General features: G+C 33.8%; 1 protein-coding gene across 2 annotated transcripts in view; it reads left to right on the top strand.

Annotated features, from left to right (window-relative positions):
* The window catches only part of DTWD2 (DTW domain containing 2), a gene marked incomplete at its 5' end in the record, with an annotated part of 90565 nt that extends 81947 nt beyond the window's left edge, over positions 1-8618 (top strand). For both annotated transcript variants that reach the window (XM_082650595.1, XM_082650594.1), the window contains 2 exons: positions 2710-2838; positions 8153-8618. In XM_082650595.1, the coding sequence (XP_082506721.1) occupies positions 2710-2838; positions 8153-8323 (300 nt within the window). In that variant the 3' untranslated portion in view covers positions 8324-8618. The remainder of the gene's footprint in view (positions 1-2709; positions 2839-8152) is intronic.
* Positions 8619-21616: the final 12998 nt, after the last annotated feature.

Raw genomic sequence — 21616 nt, 5'->3', positions numbered from 1 at the left:
TTGTATATAATAATTGTACATAATATATTAACAATAATGATATATAATTAATGTAGCATTAAAATTACATATACATTATATGATCTTGGGATTGATCACTAAAAAATAGGTTTTAATACAGGTCCAGCTATCTGATTTTTATCAAGTGAGCAGAAACTGAGAAACTAAATGACTGAAATTAAGTGATTAATTATTGTCAACTTTGATATAATAATATTGGTCTTTCAGTAGTTCCTCTTTCTACATACCATACTTTCATCATATGTTAATTTTTTTCATTTCTTATAATAGTTAATTTTGCCTTGGATTTTCTTGAACACTTATTCATGAAGATGAGACAGTTTCTGAAAAATTATGATGCTTGTGACTTCTCAAGAAGATGGATCAACAGGGTTTCTTTTTAGTCTTGCTCATTTACTCACTGAATTAAGTGTGTGATGAACGTGATATAGCACGTAAGCGTAAAAGGAGGTGCCGTGAGATCACATTAGCATGCTTTAATAACAGGTATCCTAATAATATGACAGATCTTAGTTATATATACTCTTTTAATATATCCAGTTACTAGGTAACTCCCAGAGAGATGATTTGTGAAGCATATTTTGAAGTCTTTTAACAAATGATATATTTCAAATTCTGTTTTCATACAGCCATGTGAGCCACAGTAAGAAATAAAACACCCTCCCGAAATAACAAATTTCTTTTAAAAATCAAATTAATTCCAATAAACAAAATCCACTGTGAATTTTGCATGTTTTCCAAAGGTTTTGTTTTAATCAGATGCTTGTTATAAATTCTTCCAGTGATGACTTGGAATTAAGTATTGAAAGCAGTAGTTGTCTGTACTCTGTTCTACTAGTTGACCTGATGAAATATCAAAGCTTTTAGTAATTACAATTAATCAACATCATGAATTATTCTTACAGTTATTTAAACATAGGCTTTCTTTTATCATTATACATGTTTCTCAACCGTTTTCTTCCATCTCTTTCTCTCCCTGCATCTATTTTTCATCTTGTCCATTGGTAGAAATGCAGAGTAATTTAAATATGATATCTAAAATATAATTAGTCAAATATGCTTTAAATAATATATTCCAAAATCATATATAGGGCAATACATTCTATAGTGAATCTTTTATGATGCCCACTTTGTTTCCCTCTCTCTCTCCCTCCCCCTTCTCCCCTCATCTCTTTTTGAGGAAGGAAAGGAAACAAGTTGTAGAGGATAATTTTTTGAACAAAAAGCAATCAGAGTGGAAAAACCATATTTCCCATCACATATCCTTAAATGTGATTTTGGTCAGAGTGTGGGCTTTATGAGTGTAAGTTTACTTGAGTTTCATTTAATTAAAGTCGGAATCAAAGGGCCAAAATGCTGACATTCAGTTTTCTATTGCCTTTCTCATGTCTGACTCTATCTCAGCTAAAATATTATCTCGATGGAGAAAAGTATCTGTAGTATGCTTCTTTTATCTAAAAAGAGGATATATATATGTGTGTGTGTGTGTGTGTGTGTTGGTATGTGTGTGTATCTCTGTGTGTTTATATAGATTTACACCCACACAGACATAATGCTTATCAGTTTAAGAAATAATAGAGGAATAAACCAGAAAATAAAATATCCCAATCGTCAGTTCTCCAAAGTGATTAAACCATTTTCACTTCCACTTCAATGTATGAGAGTTTCATTTACTCTATCCTCATTTGGTGGTGTTAGTCTTTTCGATGTTAACTGTTCTAGTGAGTGAAATGTTATCTCCTTATGATTTTATTTTATTTTATTTTAATTTATTTATTTTTTATTGTGTTGGGTCTTCATTGCTGCACACGGACTTTCTCTAGTTGCGGTGAGCGGGGGCTACTCTTCATTGCGGTGTGAGGGCTTCTCATTGCGGTGGCTTCTCTTGTTGCAGAGCATGGGCTCTAGGTGCACGGGCTTCAGTAGCTGTGGCTCACGGACTCTAGAGCGCAGGCTCAGTAGTTGTGGCGCATGGGCTTAGTTGCTCCGTGGCATGTGGGATCTTCCTGGACCAGGGCTCGAACCCATGTCCCCTGCATTGGCAGGTGGATTCTCAACCACTGCGCCACCAGGGAAGCCCCTCATTGTGATTTTAATTTACATTAAATCATGTTGAGCCCTTTTACATGTACCTATTTGCTACTTGTATATCTTCTTTTGTGCAGTGTCTGTTCACTCTTTTTGCCCACTGGGAGGGGGTTATTAGTCTTTTTATTTTTGATTTGTAGGAATTTGTATATATTTTGAATACATTTTCTTTGTCAGATGTATAACTATCCTCTTGCTTCTATTTAACAAAACAATAATAAAAGGATATTATGTATAGAAGATATTGATACATTTAATATTTATAAACTGGCAATTTTGGAAGGAAATTAGAGTAATTAGTATTTAAAATACAGATCTTAAGGGCTTCCCTGGTGGCACAGTGGTTGAGCGTCCGCCTGCCGATGGAGGGGACATGGGTTCGTGCCCTGGTCCAGGAGGATCCCACATACCGCGGAGCGGCTGGGCCCGTGAGCCATGGCCGCTGAGCCTGCGCGTCCGGAGCCTATGCTCCGCAACGGGAGAGGCCACAACAGTGAGAGGCCCCCGTACTGCAAAAATAAAATAAAATAAAATAAAAAACAGACCTTATAGTTTTAAACTTAAAAGAAAAATTACATTCTATTCTGTTTTTGATTTCAGGTGCAATTAAAAACCAGCATTTCTAGTCAGTATGTAATTCGGGCGCAACCAACTAATAGGTGCCTTTCTACACTGGAGTGTGCAGCTGTTGCTCTTTCTATCTTGGAGAAAAATAATTACATACAAGAGGTATGTCTTTGGAAAGTTACATAGTTTTTGAAAGTAGGAGTTTTTTGTCTAGAAAATTTAAAATGCATAACTTGTTAAATTTGTAACTTAAGTGACAAGTAGACTGTATCTGTGATAGAAATTTGTGCACTTTTATAACCTTCCTTTCCCCTCTGGTGTTTCTCTGTTAGTTTAACGTTCCAGATTGCATTATTTAAATATTCATTCTAAGCTGTGCAAACAGCATTTGTAATATGCTAAATCGTTTTTAAGTAGCATAACATTAAATATAGGTTTTTTGGGCTAGATATGTCTTTCAGTAGTCTGTATTTCTGTTTTAGTCTTTCGTGTTCTCTTGTACTAGACTTTTTATTTAAAAGAACATTTTACAGCAAGATTTTTTCCATTGGTGCTTTTATTCAAGGAGATATACCAACTTCCTGTTTATCTTATTAACCTTGCTTAGGGTATAAAAAGATATAATTTTTCTTGAGAAAAAAGCCTACAGAATATGAAAAGGTTATAACCTGCAATCAACATTTTATTTAATTTCCATGGAAGCCTGATGATTTCATATATAATTCATAATCATTAGTAAATAATAGTGTTTCAGTGAGCTCACCAACATCTCAACCTTTTAGAACATGTAAGAAACTTTCCATTTATGACAAGAGAAAAAAATAGCAAACTAAATGGAGTTTTATAACTCCCTCCTCTAACACACACACACACACACACACACACACACACACAAAGTATGCTCTTTCCTGCCTTCTTTCTGTCTTTCTCATTATACACCATGGTTTCGATTATAAAAGTGTGCCTTAGCCATGAGGGAAATTCCAATAATGGATAAAAGCTTAGGTCAGAGTAACTGGATAAGTGGATTAGTTACCAAGAAAAAGAACAAAAGACCTCCAAAGCAAGGGGAGTTAAAGAATGCCAGAAGAAGCATTGAATTGCCCTTTTCCTCTCCCCTACCCTAAGCCATGGTATGTTTCAGAGTTGGAGACTTTCTTCTTTTGAAAGAAGTAGGCTTTCATGAGTAGGCTATTTTTGTGTGTATCTGTGTGAGTAGACTTAGTTTTGGGTCTAGGCAATTTCTCTTTCTCTCTTTTGAGGGAAAAAATGCGTGAGGGATCCTAAATCCTTCCTCCAAATGACCAGGGAGTGTTCTCAGACTCTTTTTTCTCCCCTCTGACTTTATCACCTACTCCCATGTACCTTCCATCAATATAACACTTAATATACCCCTATACTTTTCTCTCTGTTTTGTTTATTAACCATCATCTGTGTATGTTCTTCAGCAGAAAACAACATTATTTTTAGTTGTCTTAAAGGAAAGATGGAACCCAAGGCTGTTGTTTAAGCTTGCTTTCTGTACAGTCTCTGTATTTTCCTTTTTGTTGATGTAAAATCCTAGGATCAGCCAACATCAGACACAGGCCTCATTAAAAGTTTAAATCTTGAGGGAAAAATATAATGGTCTTTGGCTATAAATTTAAAATTTCGTTCCTCTTCTTCTTTTGGTTTATAAAAAGAATCTTCTATGGATTTATATTTATTATTCCCACAATTGGAATTGGATCTTTACTGCATTCCTAAACAGAAGCTTTAATGTTGGTAACGGTGGTGTTTTAGTAGTAGTAGTTATAGTATAATAGGGCTAGGGTTTGGCATAGGGTTTGTACTACTACTGCTACTACAAATGCTGCTACTGCTCCCCCCTTTCCAGCTTTATTAGATATATTATTCTGATATTAATTAATGTACTGTCACAGCAGGAAACCTGTCTTATGTTTTTAGTATAATATCTTACAACAGGCAGAGTTTAAGAGACAGAAGGGTATAAGGATCTATCATCTCTTCAGCTTTTGGAGCTTTTATTTTTTTCTGTGGATCAAGTTGAACATAAAATCCCAAAGCAAAAGTGGGGTCCTGGAGTTCTCATTCTTTTTGCTTTGGTCACCAGGAGTGGTTATACTATAGTGACCAGGAGTAGAAGAAGGATGTTTGATAATCAGACATGTGATTTGGGAGGTGCTGATAAGATGGTCGCAGGAACATGAGCAGAAAAAAAGCATATGAAACATCCCAAGTTGCTTATTATTACATCTGGCAAACAATTAGCTTTCTTAGTGGGGGAACACCAAGTCCAGCTTGTTTAAATATAGCTACAATAAAAAAATTAGTACATTCTTCTGAACATCTGCTCTGAAATAGGTGTTTTCTTTCCTTCCTGGGGAGGAAAGCTATAACATGCCTTTTCCCCCCAATAACCTTTTATTAGGGGCATCCTAATAAAACCTTAAGATGATGGGGAGAGTAGTAATTTTTCAGCTGGCTTCATTCTGTAGAGGTAGGGCTCCTCAAAATAAAGAACTTGGCATAGAATGGCCTTCTTAGTCTGTTGATTCTTTCTCTTCCTTTATTCTTGAGCAGTTTTCAGTCACTTGGAGATAGCATGATATGAGTTTTGAAGCAAGTTTGAGTTAAAACTTTATCACTCATCATCAGCAGTTTTTGCCAAAAGACAATTCATGTAATCTCTTTGTTTTTGTTTTCTTATCTGCAATATACAAAAAATAGTTACCTCATAATATTGTTATGAGAATCGAATGGGGTAATGTATGTTAATTGCCTGACACCGGGCTCTCAAGAAGAGTTCACCTTTTTGCCTTTCCTCGCCTCTGATTCTTGTCTATAGATTGACAGAAAAATTGAACTGAAAGTTGGTGATTTTCATTTTGCCATTATAGTATGTACCAGGGTTACTCATACCTTGGAAGCCTTATGAACTTTTGTAACTAGACGTGGCAAAGCTATGTGCTGTAACCTAAATGTCTTAACTCTACTCATCACCAGTAGTTGTTAATAACGGTCTTTTGAAACTGTCACGTTGCATCTATAGACAGAGGATTTACAGAACACTGATTTTCCCCCAAATAAACTTTTAGAAACTAATTTTGTAAGTAGAGGATTTTCTTTGTTCTTCTGAACCAGTAAACCTCTCATATAGTTTCACATTGCCCCAAATATAATGTTATGAATGTAAAGAGAAACATTATCATTTATTATCAATCAAGTTATATGCTAAGCATTTTAAATGTATCATGTGAGTGCACCATAATCATAACCTTATAAGATGGACATAATATTCCTCACTTTACAGATGAAGAAAACGAGGCGAAGAGAGGTTAACTTATCTGGGAACACATAGCTAGTAAGTGATTGCATCAAAACCCCCAAATCAGAATGGCATAACACACTGTCTGTACAGTGGGATTGCCAGGGGGACCGCTGCTAATTATAGTCACTTAGGGATCCAGGCTGATGGATGCACCATCTAGACACATCACTCTACTTTTATTAAGGAAGGAATAAAGAGAGGTGGGGAATCATACACCACTATTAAAACATCTGCCCAGAGGTGACACACAGTATTTGTGCTCACATTTCATTAACCAAGTCAAGTTATATGGCCATGCCTAACTTCAGAGGGGCTAGAAAATGCAGTCTGATCATGTATCATGAAAGAGGACTGATGTATTTGTGAACAGCCCTAGTGACTACCACAGATCTATCTCCAAAATTCATTGTCTTAGTTACTCAGAAAATTGATAGAATCTTATCTTCGGGAAGTAAAAGTTGGAGGCCCTTAATCAGAGGAGTATTAATACTCTTCTATCTATGAAGAATCTAATAAATGTCATAAAATAGCAATTGTCTCAGTCTGTATATGGTCCAAGGTATGTTTCCTAGGTATGATGTTTCAGGATTCAATCACTTCCTTATGTTGACTCTGTAAAGTAATTATAGTCATTTCTATATTTCTTCTCTTGTTTGAAGAATTGAAGATACAAAAAGAAATTATGAGACATACCTAAGAGACTCTCTACAATAATGTCAGGCAGAGCTTTTCCAAGACGTTTGTCTTTTTCTTACTGGTGTGTCTCAGTTAGGAGTTACATTTAGTTGCATGTAACAGAGCCCTTACTGCAGTGGTTGAGCCATATATGAGTTTATTTTTCTCCTGTATTAAGAAATGCTGAAGTTAGTGTTCTATGGCTGGGGATGCAGCTGAAGAGGACATCAGAGACCCAGATTTCTTCTGTCTTTCTGTCCATCACTGTATGTATTTGGCTTTAATCTTCATGTTTATTGTCCTGTAGTCACATAGTGGTCATCCCACATGTGGCAATCACGTTCCAGGCAAGAAGAAAAGGCAAAAGCCTATGCCTGCCAGGTCTGTCCCAACCCAAGGCCTTCCACTTACATCTTGTTGGATAAACTGTCATTAGTCAATGTAGTATTACTAGCTGGACACATTGCCACCTTGAATAAAATTTTAGATTTTTTTTAATAAGGAAGAAAAGAATGGATATGGAGAGCAACTACCAGTGACTGCCACATATTTGTACAAGTTCATTGTAAATTAAAGCTGTTAAGCCCTTTGCTGCCACTTTTGTTGTATATGTGGGGGAATACATTTTCACATAGACATTGTGAAATTTTTGTAGTTAAATCTATCTTTGTTCCTTTTATTTTCTTTTTAAACAATCTGCACCATCAAGTGTGTTATTTAAAAGTGTTAGATCAGGGAACTCAGGCCCAGGGAAAGACTCTGACTCAAATATGTTTAAAACAGTAGCTTAATGTTTTGGGTTTTTTTCCCTAATTTTTGAATTTGAATAACTTTAAGAAGGACATATGCTCAGTTGTTTGACAACCTCCACCATTCCCTGTTACCTTATAGGTCCACCTAGGTCACATGTTTATGTTATATGTCTGGCCCTATAGGTATTTGAGTTCAGACAGGTATGTATACAGTTACAGTTATTTCGAATGCACCCACACCTGGTTATCTAACTTGTATGTGGGCCATGGAGTAGTGTGAGAGAATTAGTAAACTTACCCATTGCTGCCATCATCCGTTTGTTAGCAAGTAGAGGGAAGCTTGTGTTAGTCTGTGATTGAACTGAACTAACTAATTTGTACCTAAATGTCTCTTTTAGTCTGCTGTTACAGATTAGTTATTATAATGGCAACAATTTTTGTAGTGTTTGAATATATTAAAGTATAAAACTAAATTTAGACTTTATCACCTATATGGAAAATTAGTATTTGTGTCTTACTGGAATTCCTTAGTGGTATGTAAGGTATGAATTTAAATGAATTATTTATTTAGAAGTTATCATATATTTGATTGCCTATTGCTTTTCATAGTTAAAAGCTAATAATAAAATAATAATCCCTGTTTCTAAAGAAAAAATTTAGATAGAATATCATGATTTGTCACACTTTTTTTAGTATCTTTTTTTTTTTATCTTAACAGACTTTGCTTCGCCCTCTTCAAGCTTTATGCTCTTTCCAGCTTCAGCATGGTGCTCAAATTCGCCTCAGCAAGGAACACCTTCTGAAAAATGGATTATATCCTAAGCCGATGCCAAAGAACAAACGCAAACTCAGGAAAATGGAACTATTAATGAACAGCATTAAAATTTAGTACAGTTGTTCTTATGGTGCTAGTTTTGTTGTCTTCAGCTGACAATAACGAGTTAACTTTTTATACATTTTAAGTCTATGGGTTTTTGTCTAAAGAATGAGAGTTACATACTAAACTTACCCAGAAGAAGAAAGTAATCCAAATAGCCAAAAAACAAACAAACAAAATTCAGTGATTCAGTGAAAAGCAAGATTTCGTACTGTATTTGTTTTTAAAATGTGCCTCTAATACATTTTTTCAAGTCAGTAATTTGAAATGTGATTAGTTGTTGAGCTGGGTTAGAAGTACTTATTAATAAAAGGGAATGGAAGGAAATTGATGTGCCTGACTGGTCCAGTATTGTTTCTGTTAGTATTTATAGATAATTAGGTGTAGACCTATAATAGAGGATAATCTTGCACATGAACATTATAGTTTGAAATAAGTAACAAAAGAAAATAATAATCAAGTAATCTAGGTTGAATTTATTTATTTCATAAATAAGTATTCTTTAGGGACTAAAATTGAATTCAGCCAATGTGATTTAAGTGTGTGATTAATTGCCCATATTTTTAAAGTTAAAGTTTAATTAGAAAAAGTATATTCACTGTCTAACATTATTTTCAGGTGTACAACATAATGATTTGGTATTTGTATACGTTGCAAAATGATCACTACAATAAGTCTAGTTAAAATCTGTCATCTTACATAATTAGAACAAATTTTTTTCTTGTGATGAGAAGTTTTAAGATATACTCTCTTAGCAACTTTAAAATATACAATACAGTATTACTAACTATAGTCACCATGCTGTATATTTCATTCCCATGACTTACTTGTTTAAAAACGGCCCTTTTGACCCTCTTCACCCATTTCACTCCCACCCTCACCTCCACCCCTGCCTCTGGTAAACACCAGTCTATTTTCTTTATCTTAGAGCTTGTCTGTCTATAAGCTTTTTTTTTTTTTTTCCAGATTCCACATTTAAGTGATACCATTTCTTTGTCCGACTTACTTCAATTAGCATAATGCCCTAAAGGTCCATCCATGTTGTTGCAAATGGCAAGATTTCATTATTTTTTTATGGATGAATAATACTCCTTTATATATATATAGATATATATATATATGTGCGTGTGCGTGCATGTGTGTATCACATTTTCTTTATCCATTCATCCATTGATGGGATGCTTAGGTTGTTTCCATATCTTGGCTGTTGTAAATAATGCTGTAATGAACATGGTGGTGCAGATATCTTTTCGAGTTAGTGTTTTCTTTGGCTAAATACCCAGAAGTGGAGTCACTGGATCATATAGTAATTCTGTTTTCAATTTTTGAGGAACCTCCATGCTGCCTTCCATAGTGGCTGCATCAATTTATATTTCCACCAGCAGTGCACAAGGATTCACTTTTCTCCACATCTTTGCCAGCATTTGTTATTTATTGTCTTTTTGATGACAGCCATTCTGACAGGTGTGAGGTGGTGACTCATTTTGGTTTTGATTTGCATTTCCCTGATGATTAGTGATGCTGAGCATCTTCTCATGTACCTGTTGGCCATCTATATGTCTTCTTTGGAAAGATGTCTATTCAGATCCTCTGCCCATTTTTAAATTGGATTGTTTGTTTTTTTGATATTTAATTGTAATAGTTCTTTATATATTTTGGATAGTAACCCCTTATTAGATATATGATTTGCAAATATTTTCTCTCATTAAGTAGGATGCTTTTTCATTTTGTTGATGGTTTCCTTAGCTGTGCAGAAGTTCTTCAGTTTGATGTACTCCCACTTGTTTATTTTTGCATTTATTGCCTGCCTTTGCTTCTGGTGTCAGATTCAAAAAAGCATTGCCAAGACCTATGTCATAGAGCTTACTGCTTATGTTTTCTTCTGGGAGTTTTACGGTTTTAGGTCTTACATTTTAGTTCTTAAATCCATTTTGAGTTGATCTTTGTGTATGGTGTAAGATAGTGGTCCAGTTTCCTTCTTTTGCGTGTGGCTACATGTGGCTGTTCAGTTTTCCCAACATCTATTGAAGAGACTGTCTTTTCTCCATTGTATATTCTTGCCTCCTTTGTGGTAGATTAGTTGACCATATAAGTGTGGGTTTGTTTCTTGGCTGTTTGTTTCATTGATCTATGTGTCTGTTTTTGTGCTAGTACCATACTGTTTGATTACTGTAGCTTTGTAATATAGTTTGAAATCAGGAAGCATGATACCTCCAGCTTTGTTCTTCTTTCTCAAGATTGCTTTGGCTATTCATGGTCTTTTTTGGTTTCATACACATTTTAGGATTATTTGTTCTATTTCTGTGAAAAATGCTATTGGAATTTTGATAGATATAGCATTGAATCTATAGATTGCCTTTGATAGAGCCCTAATTTTTAAAGAGGTGCATGTAATTTTGAAATAGCACACATTTTCATTTGTATGCAATCTGGATAAGTTTAGATTTCTCAGTATTCATTGAACAAGTTTATTCACTGTGATAAACTACTTATATTGAAGTTTTCACATGGAAATAACTGTAGAATATAAGACAGCTATAATTTCGAGAACAAATATAAATATTTTTAGTGGACAAAAACTTTCAATTTGAGAGAATAAATTTTTCCCACTCCCTTGGGAAAATATTTAAGGAGATTTCTATATAGAATAAGAGACATACATGTAGTATATATTTATATCTAACTTACATCTACTGCAGTTATGTACACATTTCAGCAAGAAGAGGGGACTTTGTTTTTTCTTTACTTATGACTTCTAGAGTTTCCTGTATGTAGTTTTAAATTGTAAGGAAAAACTAAACATTAGATTTAAAAGTAAGCTTTATACACACACACACACACACACACACACACACACACACACACACACATACACACACACATTTAATTTTTTCTAGTATACAGAGCTTTTTTAGTCACTTACTCTCTTTAAGCATTTTTAAATACATTTTAAAAACTATTAATACTTTTAGTTACTAAAATTTTTCAAAATGTGTAGTATTATGTGAGGATTTAACTTAATCTGGTTTTTAAAAGTCGTTACTTTTTTATTATATTAGTTGACTTTTAACTTCAGATGCTTTGTATCTGGTTGAGTTGCCTGGATTAATTCTAGGTTTTGTGGATTTGTAGCTGTAGAGTATACATATAGGCTTTACATGTATACTCTACACTTTGATGTGGGGTAGATTGTTTTGTGAATTGTTATTTAAACCATGTAACTCAGAGAGTATTCCTTTATATATAAGGTGACCATGTGTTTAGTCAGCCTTTTTGTGGTGCGTTAAAAAATCACTGTGTAATGAGTGATGTTATTTTGAGAATTTTATGCACATGTGAGTATAAAGGGTTGAGAACTAGAGTATATGAAACAAGTCACAGTGCTTGGAAACTTTCTATAGCTTGGATTATAAGATTTCTCATGTGGAACATGAGAGTTACGTTAAGAAAAATTATTTTCCTCCACTTTAAGACTCCAAACCAACTTTTCTTAGCTGTGACCATTACAGTGTTACTGTCTTCTCCCTAAGATTTTGGAAGGAGCAAGTTCCTCACCACCACCACTGTTAGTGAATTATGTAGAAGAGCACTTCTGTATAGCTTTCTTCATCACATATCCCCATTTATTGCCCTAAATTGCCTGTTTAAAAATGTGGTCATGCTAATAGAGAATCCTTTCCGTTGAATGATACTGAATTTCAGGAAGGTAAGTTGTTGATCATGGATACAACTTCATTGGTGTAGAAGTAAATGTTATTGATGCTCTAAGTAAAAAATTAGCTTTGACTTAGTGAACTCAAAAGTTTTATATAACTGGATTTTTGCTATGTAGATTTATTCCTTAAAAATAGGTATGAGTGGATATTTTTATAGATAAGTAGACTGTGTTTTAGATGTAATGAAACTTTGCATCTAATTCTGTCCTATAGCATAGAATAAATCACTGCCCCTTAATTTTTCTGACTAAATTTTTATTTACTGGCTTTGCTTAGCATATTCTCCCTCCTTTCTCTTTTTTTCAGCTTTATGGAGGTATCATTGACAAATAAAATTTTAAGATATTTAAAGTGTACAACATGATGATTTGATATACATTGTGAAAGGTTTCTTCCCTGTGAAGTAATTAACACATCTATCACCTCACATATTTACTTTTTTTTTTGGTGATAACATTTAAGTTCTCTTAGCAAATTTCAGTTATACAATTCAGTGTTAATCAACAATAGTCACCATATCCTCCCTCCTTTCTTTTCACACTTGCTTCTTCTTTCCTAGGCTCTTCCTCTCCCTCTCTCATTCCCCTCATTGTCCTCTATCCTTTTCTACTATCCTTAGCCTGTGTGCTAGTTTGTAGAAAATTTTTTTACAAATTATTCATGTATTCTTACGTAAGTATTTTTCTTTACAAAAGATCCTGTAGTGGTCTTAATAGATTATAATTTTATGTTTAAAATTTGTGCAGGAAATCAGTGCTCCATGACTTACTCTGTGCAGATGACTTGGCTCCTTTAGTCTATTTAAAAAAACATATTAGACAAACAAGTAATTGTTTATTAGTCTTTAATAATTGTTCACTTGAACTAACAACATAAGAATTATTTTTTAAAGAAATTTTTTAGTGTAAGGAATTAAAAAAACTGAAATAGATGGCCTTTGAATAAGAAATTATAATTTACTGTTATTGTTATTTAAAAGTATATTAAGGAATTAAGGCATTAAAACATTTTAGAAAGTACAACTGCCTCAAGATTATTTTCACAGATGTACTCTTCATTGATTTTGTATGCTAAAAGCATTTATCCATTTCTGTCTCTAAATATGTTATTTACAAGATAAAAAATCTCTTATTATATTTTTGGTATATATTTAATTTTATGGGAAACATAATTGATATGAAAAAGGCAGTAATTTACAATGTGAAAAAATCATCAGATTTTATAAATCTGAGTTTTTTTTGGCTTTATTAAATAATTTTATATCTAAAGTTGCTTCTTTCTTAATAGAATCAATGAAGAAACAGTTAAAAATGTATATAAAAAACCTTGATTTTGGATCTAAAATGTAAGCTTGCCTTTTCATGTCTCTGGATTATCTACAATTATAGAAATGAAACCAATGTTTTAACATCACATTTAATAGTTATTGTTTAGTAACTCTCAGAACTCTTGCAAATTAAAATTCTATGGAGCAGACAATGACAGATACTCTTACCCATGGCATATAGTTTTCTATAAAAGAAAAATATCCATTTAGTGAATAAGGGAAAAGTAAAGATTAGTAGAAATAATGAGTATCTTTCAGGCAAAATACATTAACAAATTGGCTCTTCCTTTAATTCATAAAGTGTTCATTCAGTAGGTTATAGTAGGGAAAACGGATTATGATGTCACTTTTTCTTTTTAATTTAATTGGAGTATAGTTGATTTACAATGTATTAGTTTCAGATGTACAGCAAAGTGATTCAGTTACACATATACATCTATTTATTCTTTTTCGGATTCTTTTCTCATATAGGTTATCACACAATATTGAGTAGAGTTCCCTGTGCTATACAGTAGATCCTTGTTGGTTATCTATCTTATGTATAGTAGTGTGTGACATGTTCATCCCAAGCTCCTGATTTATCCCTCTCCACCTGACGCATTTCCCCTTTGGTAACTATAAGTTTGTTTTTGATATCTGTAAGTCTGTTTCTGTTTTGTAAATAAGTTCATTTGTATCAGTTTTTAATTTAGATTCCACATACGAGTGATATCATATGATATTTGTCTTTCTCTGACTTACTTCACTTAGTATGATAATCTCTAGGTCCATCCATGTTGCTGCAGACGACATTATTTCATTCTTTTTTATGGCTGGGTAATATTCCATTGTATATATGTACAACATCTTTATCCATTCCTCTGTTGATGGACATTTAGGTAGCTTCCATGTCTTTGCTATTGTAAATAGTGCTGCAGTGAACATTGGGGTGCATGTATCTTTTCAAATTATGGTTTTCTGCAGATATATGCCCAGGAGTGGGATTGTTGAATCATATGGTAGTTCTATTTTTAGTTTTTTAAGGAACATCTATACTGTTCTTCATAGTGGTTGTACCATTTTACATTCCCTCCAACAGTGTAGGATGCTTCCCTTTTCTCCACACCTTCTCCAGCATTTATTGTTTGTAGATTTTTTGATCATGGCTATTCTGACCAGTATGAAGTGAAACCTCATTGTAGTTTTGATTTGTATTTCTCTAATAATTAGTGATGTTGAGCATCTTTTCATGTGCCTTTCGGCCATCTGTATGTCTTCTTTGGAGAAATTGGACTTCTTTCTCATCTTTGCAAGATCTTACTGTGATTCTGTCCAGGAAACAAAATTATGTCCCTTCCTTCTAATATCTATGAGCAGATTCAACATATAAAACAAGGCTTCTGATTTCTTGATCTGAAAGGTACCTTTTTGATAAAGGACTCCTGCATTGTGGCAATTAGATAGTTAACTTATTCATATCTTTGGATGGTTTTATTTGCTCATAAAGGTCCTGGAAACTTCTGTATGGAAAAGAATTTGGTAAATTCAATGATATCAGTATACCAATGTAAATGATCTCCTTCATTTTCAGATCATTGGTGATGAGAAGTATAGATTAAATGGGGATTGTAGGCCTGGGATTAGGCCATTGAATTTTTTTTTTTTTTTTGGCCACACCGCGTGGCTTGTGGGATCTTAGTTCCCCGACCAGGGATTGAACCTGGGCCCTTGGCAGTGAGAGCGCGGAGTCCTAACCACTGGACTGCCAGGGAATTTATGATGTCACTTTTTGATTTTTAATTTATGGGAATTGATTTCATTGCTTTTAAGAGTACCGGTCTTCTTTTTAGCTTAAAATTTACTAATGTCTATGTTTATGGGGTATAGTAATAGTTTTTACTTAGAACTAAACATTTGTGATTTGTAATATCTAATATTCAGTAAATTATTAATACAATATTAAACTTAATTTCCATCTTAAAAGAAATAGTTAAATTACTAATGACTTAATATTTACTTTGTATAATGCTTCTACTAATTTTTGTTGTAAGTTATTTGAATTATTTTAAAAAATAGAATTGTTTATGTTTTGTGGTGATTCTCTATAACATTATTATTAAAATATCATAAATATTTAATTTGAAATATATGAATGATTCCTAGTATTTAGCATCAAAGAACAAAGTCTGTTAGGTAATATATCTCTCCATGCATCTACCATTATTTTGGATAATTGGACATGATGTTACTAGTGAAATAGGCTTGGGTATCCATAAAATACCAGGTTTCAGTATATAGTAAAAGTGTCTGTGAGGTCTGTCTTTTATGTCTATTAGTAGATAGATCTTGGTCTACTTAGTGTTTCTCAGTAATCATTCCAATAAACCATTTATTTGGTAGATATTTTTATTTAGCTCTTAGTATGTGTCAGGCACTATGTTAGGTACTAGAGAATACAGTGATGTTGAAGACAGAATCCCTGTGTCCAAGAACTTGAAGTTTGGTGGTTGGAGACAGATGTAATAAAATAATTTCAGGTATTGATAACTGTTACGGGAAAGGGTCCTGTAGCAGAGTATGAGAGTCCAATCATAGTAGTTGGGAAAGGCTTTGTTGGAAGAGGTGACTTTTCAGTTTTGTGCTAAATGATGAGAAGGATGCAGCACGTAAATAATCTTAAGGAATTTTTCAGAGAAATAGTAGTTCAGAGGGATCAAAGGACAGGAATTTTTTTTTTGAGATACGTGATATTAAGGATAGCTGTCTGGGTAGATTGGTAGACTTGCTGAAGAAAAAATTTGACATGTTTTTTATCTGATTGTATTTTTTCAGTGAAGAAAGTGGTAAAGTTATCAACTAAGTATGAAGGGGGATATTGAGATATGTTTATGGAGAGAGAGGACATGAAGTATTTATCTGGAGAGTGGGTTTACTGGGGCAAGGACTAGGATTGTTTGGCATTGTTGTGTGCCCCTTTCAGATATATGAGTATAAATTTGAAGCAGATCTGTTTAGCATGCTTATGTGAGTTGTGTATGTGGGCATGCTCCACATTCTGTTGTGGTGCCTAGTCGTAGAGTAAGCAGATAATTGGATTGGGGTGCTGTTCAGTGAGCACAAGAGAAGGAGAGAGGGTAAGGGATTGGGGTACTGTGTAATAATACTAGACCGTAGAATCTGGACTTATAAGGAGAGAAGGGCATCTGGACCATGGATAGTGAAAAATTGGTATGGTCATTGGTTGAGAATCTTAGTGTGGTCATAGAATTATTGGCATGGGTATTCTAGATAAATAAGCTGGAAGGTGAGGGTCAGAGAACAGGAAGTTTGAAATTGAGATATCAAAGGTAGTGCAGTTATTACTGGTAACAGTTTCCAATGTGTGACGTTAGAAATGATGCTAAAGTTTGGTAGAAGACTAGATGTTTAGAGCTAGGTAAAAAATTAAGAGGCTGTGGAATTGGATGCCCAAGTTTTGGGGTGTGGAAGTCCCCAAGAATATTAAGAGTAATGGTGGAAAGTAGGTGCTGAATTCATCAGTGAATGAGGGGAAGCGACCGGGAGTTAATAGATAATGCCAACAAGGAGGGTAAGGGGTAATAGAGTCTGGTAATGCATTTCAGAGGTGCTAGAGGTTTTTAATGAAGAAGGAGGAAAGACCAAGTGAGTTTGATGGAAAGTGACAATGGCCATCAAAGAGAACTATACTGTCTCCAGGCTCTGAGGTATGAGGGATATGAGAGGAAAAGCAGCCTCTGCTTGGGAGAGCCACAGAGGAAGCAATGTTCTCATTTATATAATAAATGGCTCACAAAACTTGGGGAAACATTTTACTTACTAGATTACCAGTTTATTATTAAAGGCTGGAACTCAAGAATAGCCAGATGGAAGAGATTGCAAAGGGCAAGGTATGTGGGAAGGGTCTTGGAGCTTCCATGTCCTCTCTAGGCTCGTCACTGTCCCTGAATCTCCATGTTTTCACCAACCTGGAAGCTCTCTGAACCCTGTCCTTTTGGATTTTTATGGAAGCTTCATTATATAGGTATGATTGATTAAATCAATGACCATTGGCTATTGATTCAGCCTCCAGCCCTCTGCTCTCCATGGTCTTTCTAATTATGGCTTATTTCACTTAGAGTTATGACCTCCAGAATCATCCATGTTGTTGCAAATGGCAGAATTTCCTTTTTTAAAACCACTGAATAATATTCCATTTTATGTACACCACATTTTCTTTATCCATTCATCCATTGAAAGACATTTAGGTTATTGCCATATTTTGGCTATTGTGAATAATCCTGCAGTAACATGGGGGGACTGAAATTTCCAACCCTCCAGTCATGTGGTTGGTTCTCCTGGCAACAAGCCCCCATCCTCAGGTGCTTTCCAAAAGTCACCTTGTTAACATAAACTCAGGTGTGTTTGAAAGGGGGTTGTTATGAACGTCAAGACACCTTTATTGCTCTTATCACTTAGGAAATTCCAAGGGGTTTAGGAGCTCTGTGCCAGAAATGGGGAAGAAGAAATATATATTTCTTGTTATAAATCACAGTATCACAGTTTGTAAGGATGGGAAGAGTAGAAAATGGGATTATTAGAGATGCCTAGTGGTGAGTCTATAGGATGATAGATAATCTGGGAAGTTTGTATTTCTTTTTTTAAAATTTTTAAATTAAAAAAATTTTTTTTATTCAAACAGGGGAAGTTTGTATTTCTAATTGAAATGACTGGACATGTAAAGTATGATGGGATTCATCCTGAGGTCAGAACATGCAGTAAATCTTTAAATCCTAAAAATGATTTTTTATCATTATAGAGGAATAATTGACAAATATAATTGTATATATTTAAAGTGTACAGTACAATGTGATGAGTTGATATACATATACATTGTAAAATGATTACCAAGATCGAGATAATTAACATATCCATCACCTCACATAGTTTACATCGGTAACTCTTTTGTGTGTGTATGTGGTGAGAATGCTTAGGATCTAATGTACAACATAGTGACTTGATATTTGCGTATACTGCAAAATTATCACCACAGTAAGTCTAGTTAATAGCCGTAACCATACATAGTTACAATTTTTTTGCTTGTTATGAGAACTTTTAAGATTTACTTTCTTAGTGACTTTCAAATATACAAATATTATTAACCATAGTCACCATGCTATATATTAGACCCTCAGAACTTATTCTTCTTATAACTGAAAATGTGTACCCATTGCCCTATATCACCTTATTTCCCCCTACCCCTAGCCCCTGGCAACCACCATTCTATGTTCCAATGAAGTCAGCTTTTTTTTTTTTTTTTTTTTTAAGATTCCACACGTAAGTGATACTATTTAGTATTTGTCTTTCTCTTTCTGGCTTATTTTACTTAGCATAGTGCCCTCCAGATACATCCATGTTGTTGCAAATGGCAGGATTTACTTCTTTTTTACGGCTGAATAATACTCCATTGTGATGTGTGTGTGTAACATTTTCTTTTATCTGTTGATCCATTGAAGTACTTTTAGGTGGTTTTCATATCTTGGCTATTGTGAAAGATGCTGCAACAACATGGGGGTGCAGATTTCTCTTAAAGATTCTGATCTCACTTCCTTCAGATAAATACCCAGAAGTGGGATTGCTGGATCATATGGTGGTTCTATTTTTTATTTTTTGAGGAAACTCCATAATGTTTTCCATAGTGGCTGTACCATTTTACATTCTTACCTGCAGTGTATAAGGGTTCCCTTTTCTCAACATTCTCGACAACATTTGTTACCTCTCATGTTCTTGATGATAGCTATTCTAATAGGTTTGAGGTGCTATCTCATTGTGGTTTTTAAAATTTTTTATTTTTTTATTGAAGTATAATTGATTTACCATGTTGTGTTAATTTCAGGTGTACAGCACAGTGATTCAATTATATATATGTATGCGTGTATATATATGTATATTCTTTTTCAGATTCTTTTCCATTATAGGTTATTACAAAATACTGAGTATAGCTCACCGTGCTACATAGTAGGTCTTTATTGGTGATCTGTTTTATATATAGTAGTGTGTATATGTTAATTCCAACCTACTAATTTATCCCTCCCCCCACTTTCCCCTTTGGTAACCATAAGTTTGTTTTCTATGTCTGTGAGTCTGTTTATGTTTTGTAAATAAGTTCATTTGTATTTTTTTTTTTTTTAGATTCTACATATAAGCGATATCATATGATACTTGTTTTCCTCTGTCTGGCTTACTTCACTCAGTATGACAATCTCTACGTCCATCCATGTTGCTGCAAATGGCATTATTTCATTCTTTTTTATTTCTGAGTAATATTCCATTTTATATATACAGTACATCTTCTATATCCATTTATCTATTGATGGACATTTAGGTTGCTTCCATGTCTTGGCTTTTGTAAATAGTGCTGCAGTAAACATTGGGGAGCATGTATCTTTTCAAATTATAGTTTTCTCTGGATATATGCCCAGGAGTGGGATTGCAGGATCATATGTTAATTCTATTTTTAGTTTTTGAAGGAACTTCCATACTGTTCTCCATAGTGACTGCATAATTATGGGTTTGACTTTCATTTCTCTGATGATTAGTGATGATTAGTGGAGTAAGACCCAACTGTAAACATTTTATAAGATGCACCAGACACTTTAAATGTAAAGATAAGGTTAAAGACAAAAGAATGGAAAGAGATATACCATGCAGACCTTGACTTTTTTCGTTTTCTAATCCATTTTATTTATCATTCATTCAACATGTATATGTTTATCATCTAGTAGGTGTCAGGCACTGTCTTTAGTACAATATTGTATGTAAAAAAATCTAGGTATTTGGATTTTCCATTATTTTGAAGTTTAGATAGGAAAATTTGAAAATGGTAGGGCACTTTCATATAAATGTTCGTTCCTAAAAATGTCTTGTTCTTAAAAGAAAAAAGCCAACTCGCTCAACCCGACTGTCCAGTTAATTCTTTTTGCGGTTATAAATGTCTACCAGAAAAAAAAATAGAATACTTTTAACCACAGTGGTAGGCATCAGTAGTCTTTAGTAAATACTTTAATCCTGTCTGGATCTTTATAAGGAAGGCTGTAACAACAGTAATATTTTATATATACTTGTTTGATTCAAATAGTTGTTTCAATCCTTGTGATCTAGTCATTAATTCTTTAATTTATTACTTTAGAAACCATGTTGCATCTACTTCCTTTTTGAATGGGGAGTGGAATCTGATTTTTCCTCTTGAGCCCGGGATGTTATTCTCAACATGTGGTGAATCCCTGTCAGAAATGAATAAAAGCTTCATTAGATGTTTCTTATAAAGAAAATTAATTTTCTTTTCTTAACCTACTTCACTTTATTATCATCAGAATATAATGCAGAAAAACTATTGTAATATATGTTGACAGGGCCTTCCTGCAGAGAGGATGTTCTAGTTGACTTGCTGATTTCTACAAGAAAATGCCTTGCCTAGTGCATAATTCAGGTAAGATAGTAGCAAGGGATTGGACTGACCAACAATTTCAGTGAGGAAATCATGTTGAAAGCAAAATATTCCATGTAAAATGTATGATATTCTTAATGCTCATATTTAATATTTAATGAATCCAGCCCTGAAGGATAGTCTTTGAAACACAAGTTCAGCTACCTGACTGGTATTTCTGTATGCCACAATTAGAGCTGTCAAAACAATCTTTTTAAAAATAGAACCAGAAAGAGCTTGAGTGCTTGTTGTCTGGAGTTGTACTAGCATTACTTGATGTGAATACATAGTTTCCACAAAAGATGAGGCTAAAAAAATACTTTCTGATTATAAGTACAGCACTACGCATAACATGCACCAAAGGAAGAAATGTATTTTTCAAGGATATGGTGAGATATTTTAATTTAATTATTTAGATATATATGAATAAGCAAAAAAAATCTATGAAGAAACATGTAGGTAAACATTTCTGAAATTAACTTATGGAACAAAGAGGCCTCAAATATGCTGTTATAATATGGAATAGAAAATAGGGCAGTGTATGAAGAATCCTAAAATAATTGTTCATTAATGGACATCATACATCTGTTAGAACTGCTTTTAATTTATTATCTTAGGACTGCATAGAGCAAATGAAGTAAGGTAATAAAAGGCTCATCAATCCCTAATCTTTACTTTTGCAAAACTTTTTTTAAATGATCAAAATCTGAAATGTTTCCTAATTCACAAATAAAATTCTCATTATGTATTGCTAGAAATCCACCAATCAGCCATACAGAATTGCATTATTTTACAAGATA

This window comes from Grampus griseus (genome assembly GCF_964374135.1).
Source record: "Grampus griseus genome assembly, chromosome: 3".
Taxonomy (NCBI): domain Eukaryota; kingdom Metazoa; phylum Chordata; class Mammalia; order Artiodactyla; family Delphinidae; genus Grampus; species Grampus griseus.
This window is presented reverse-complemented; position numbering and strand designations above follow the sequence as displayed.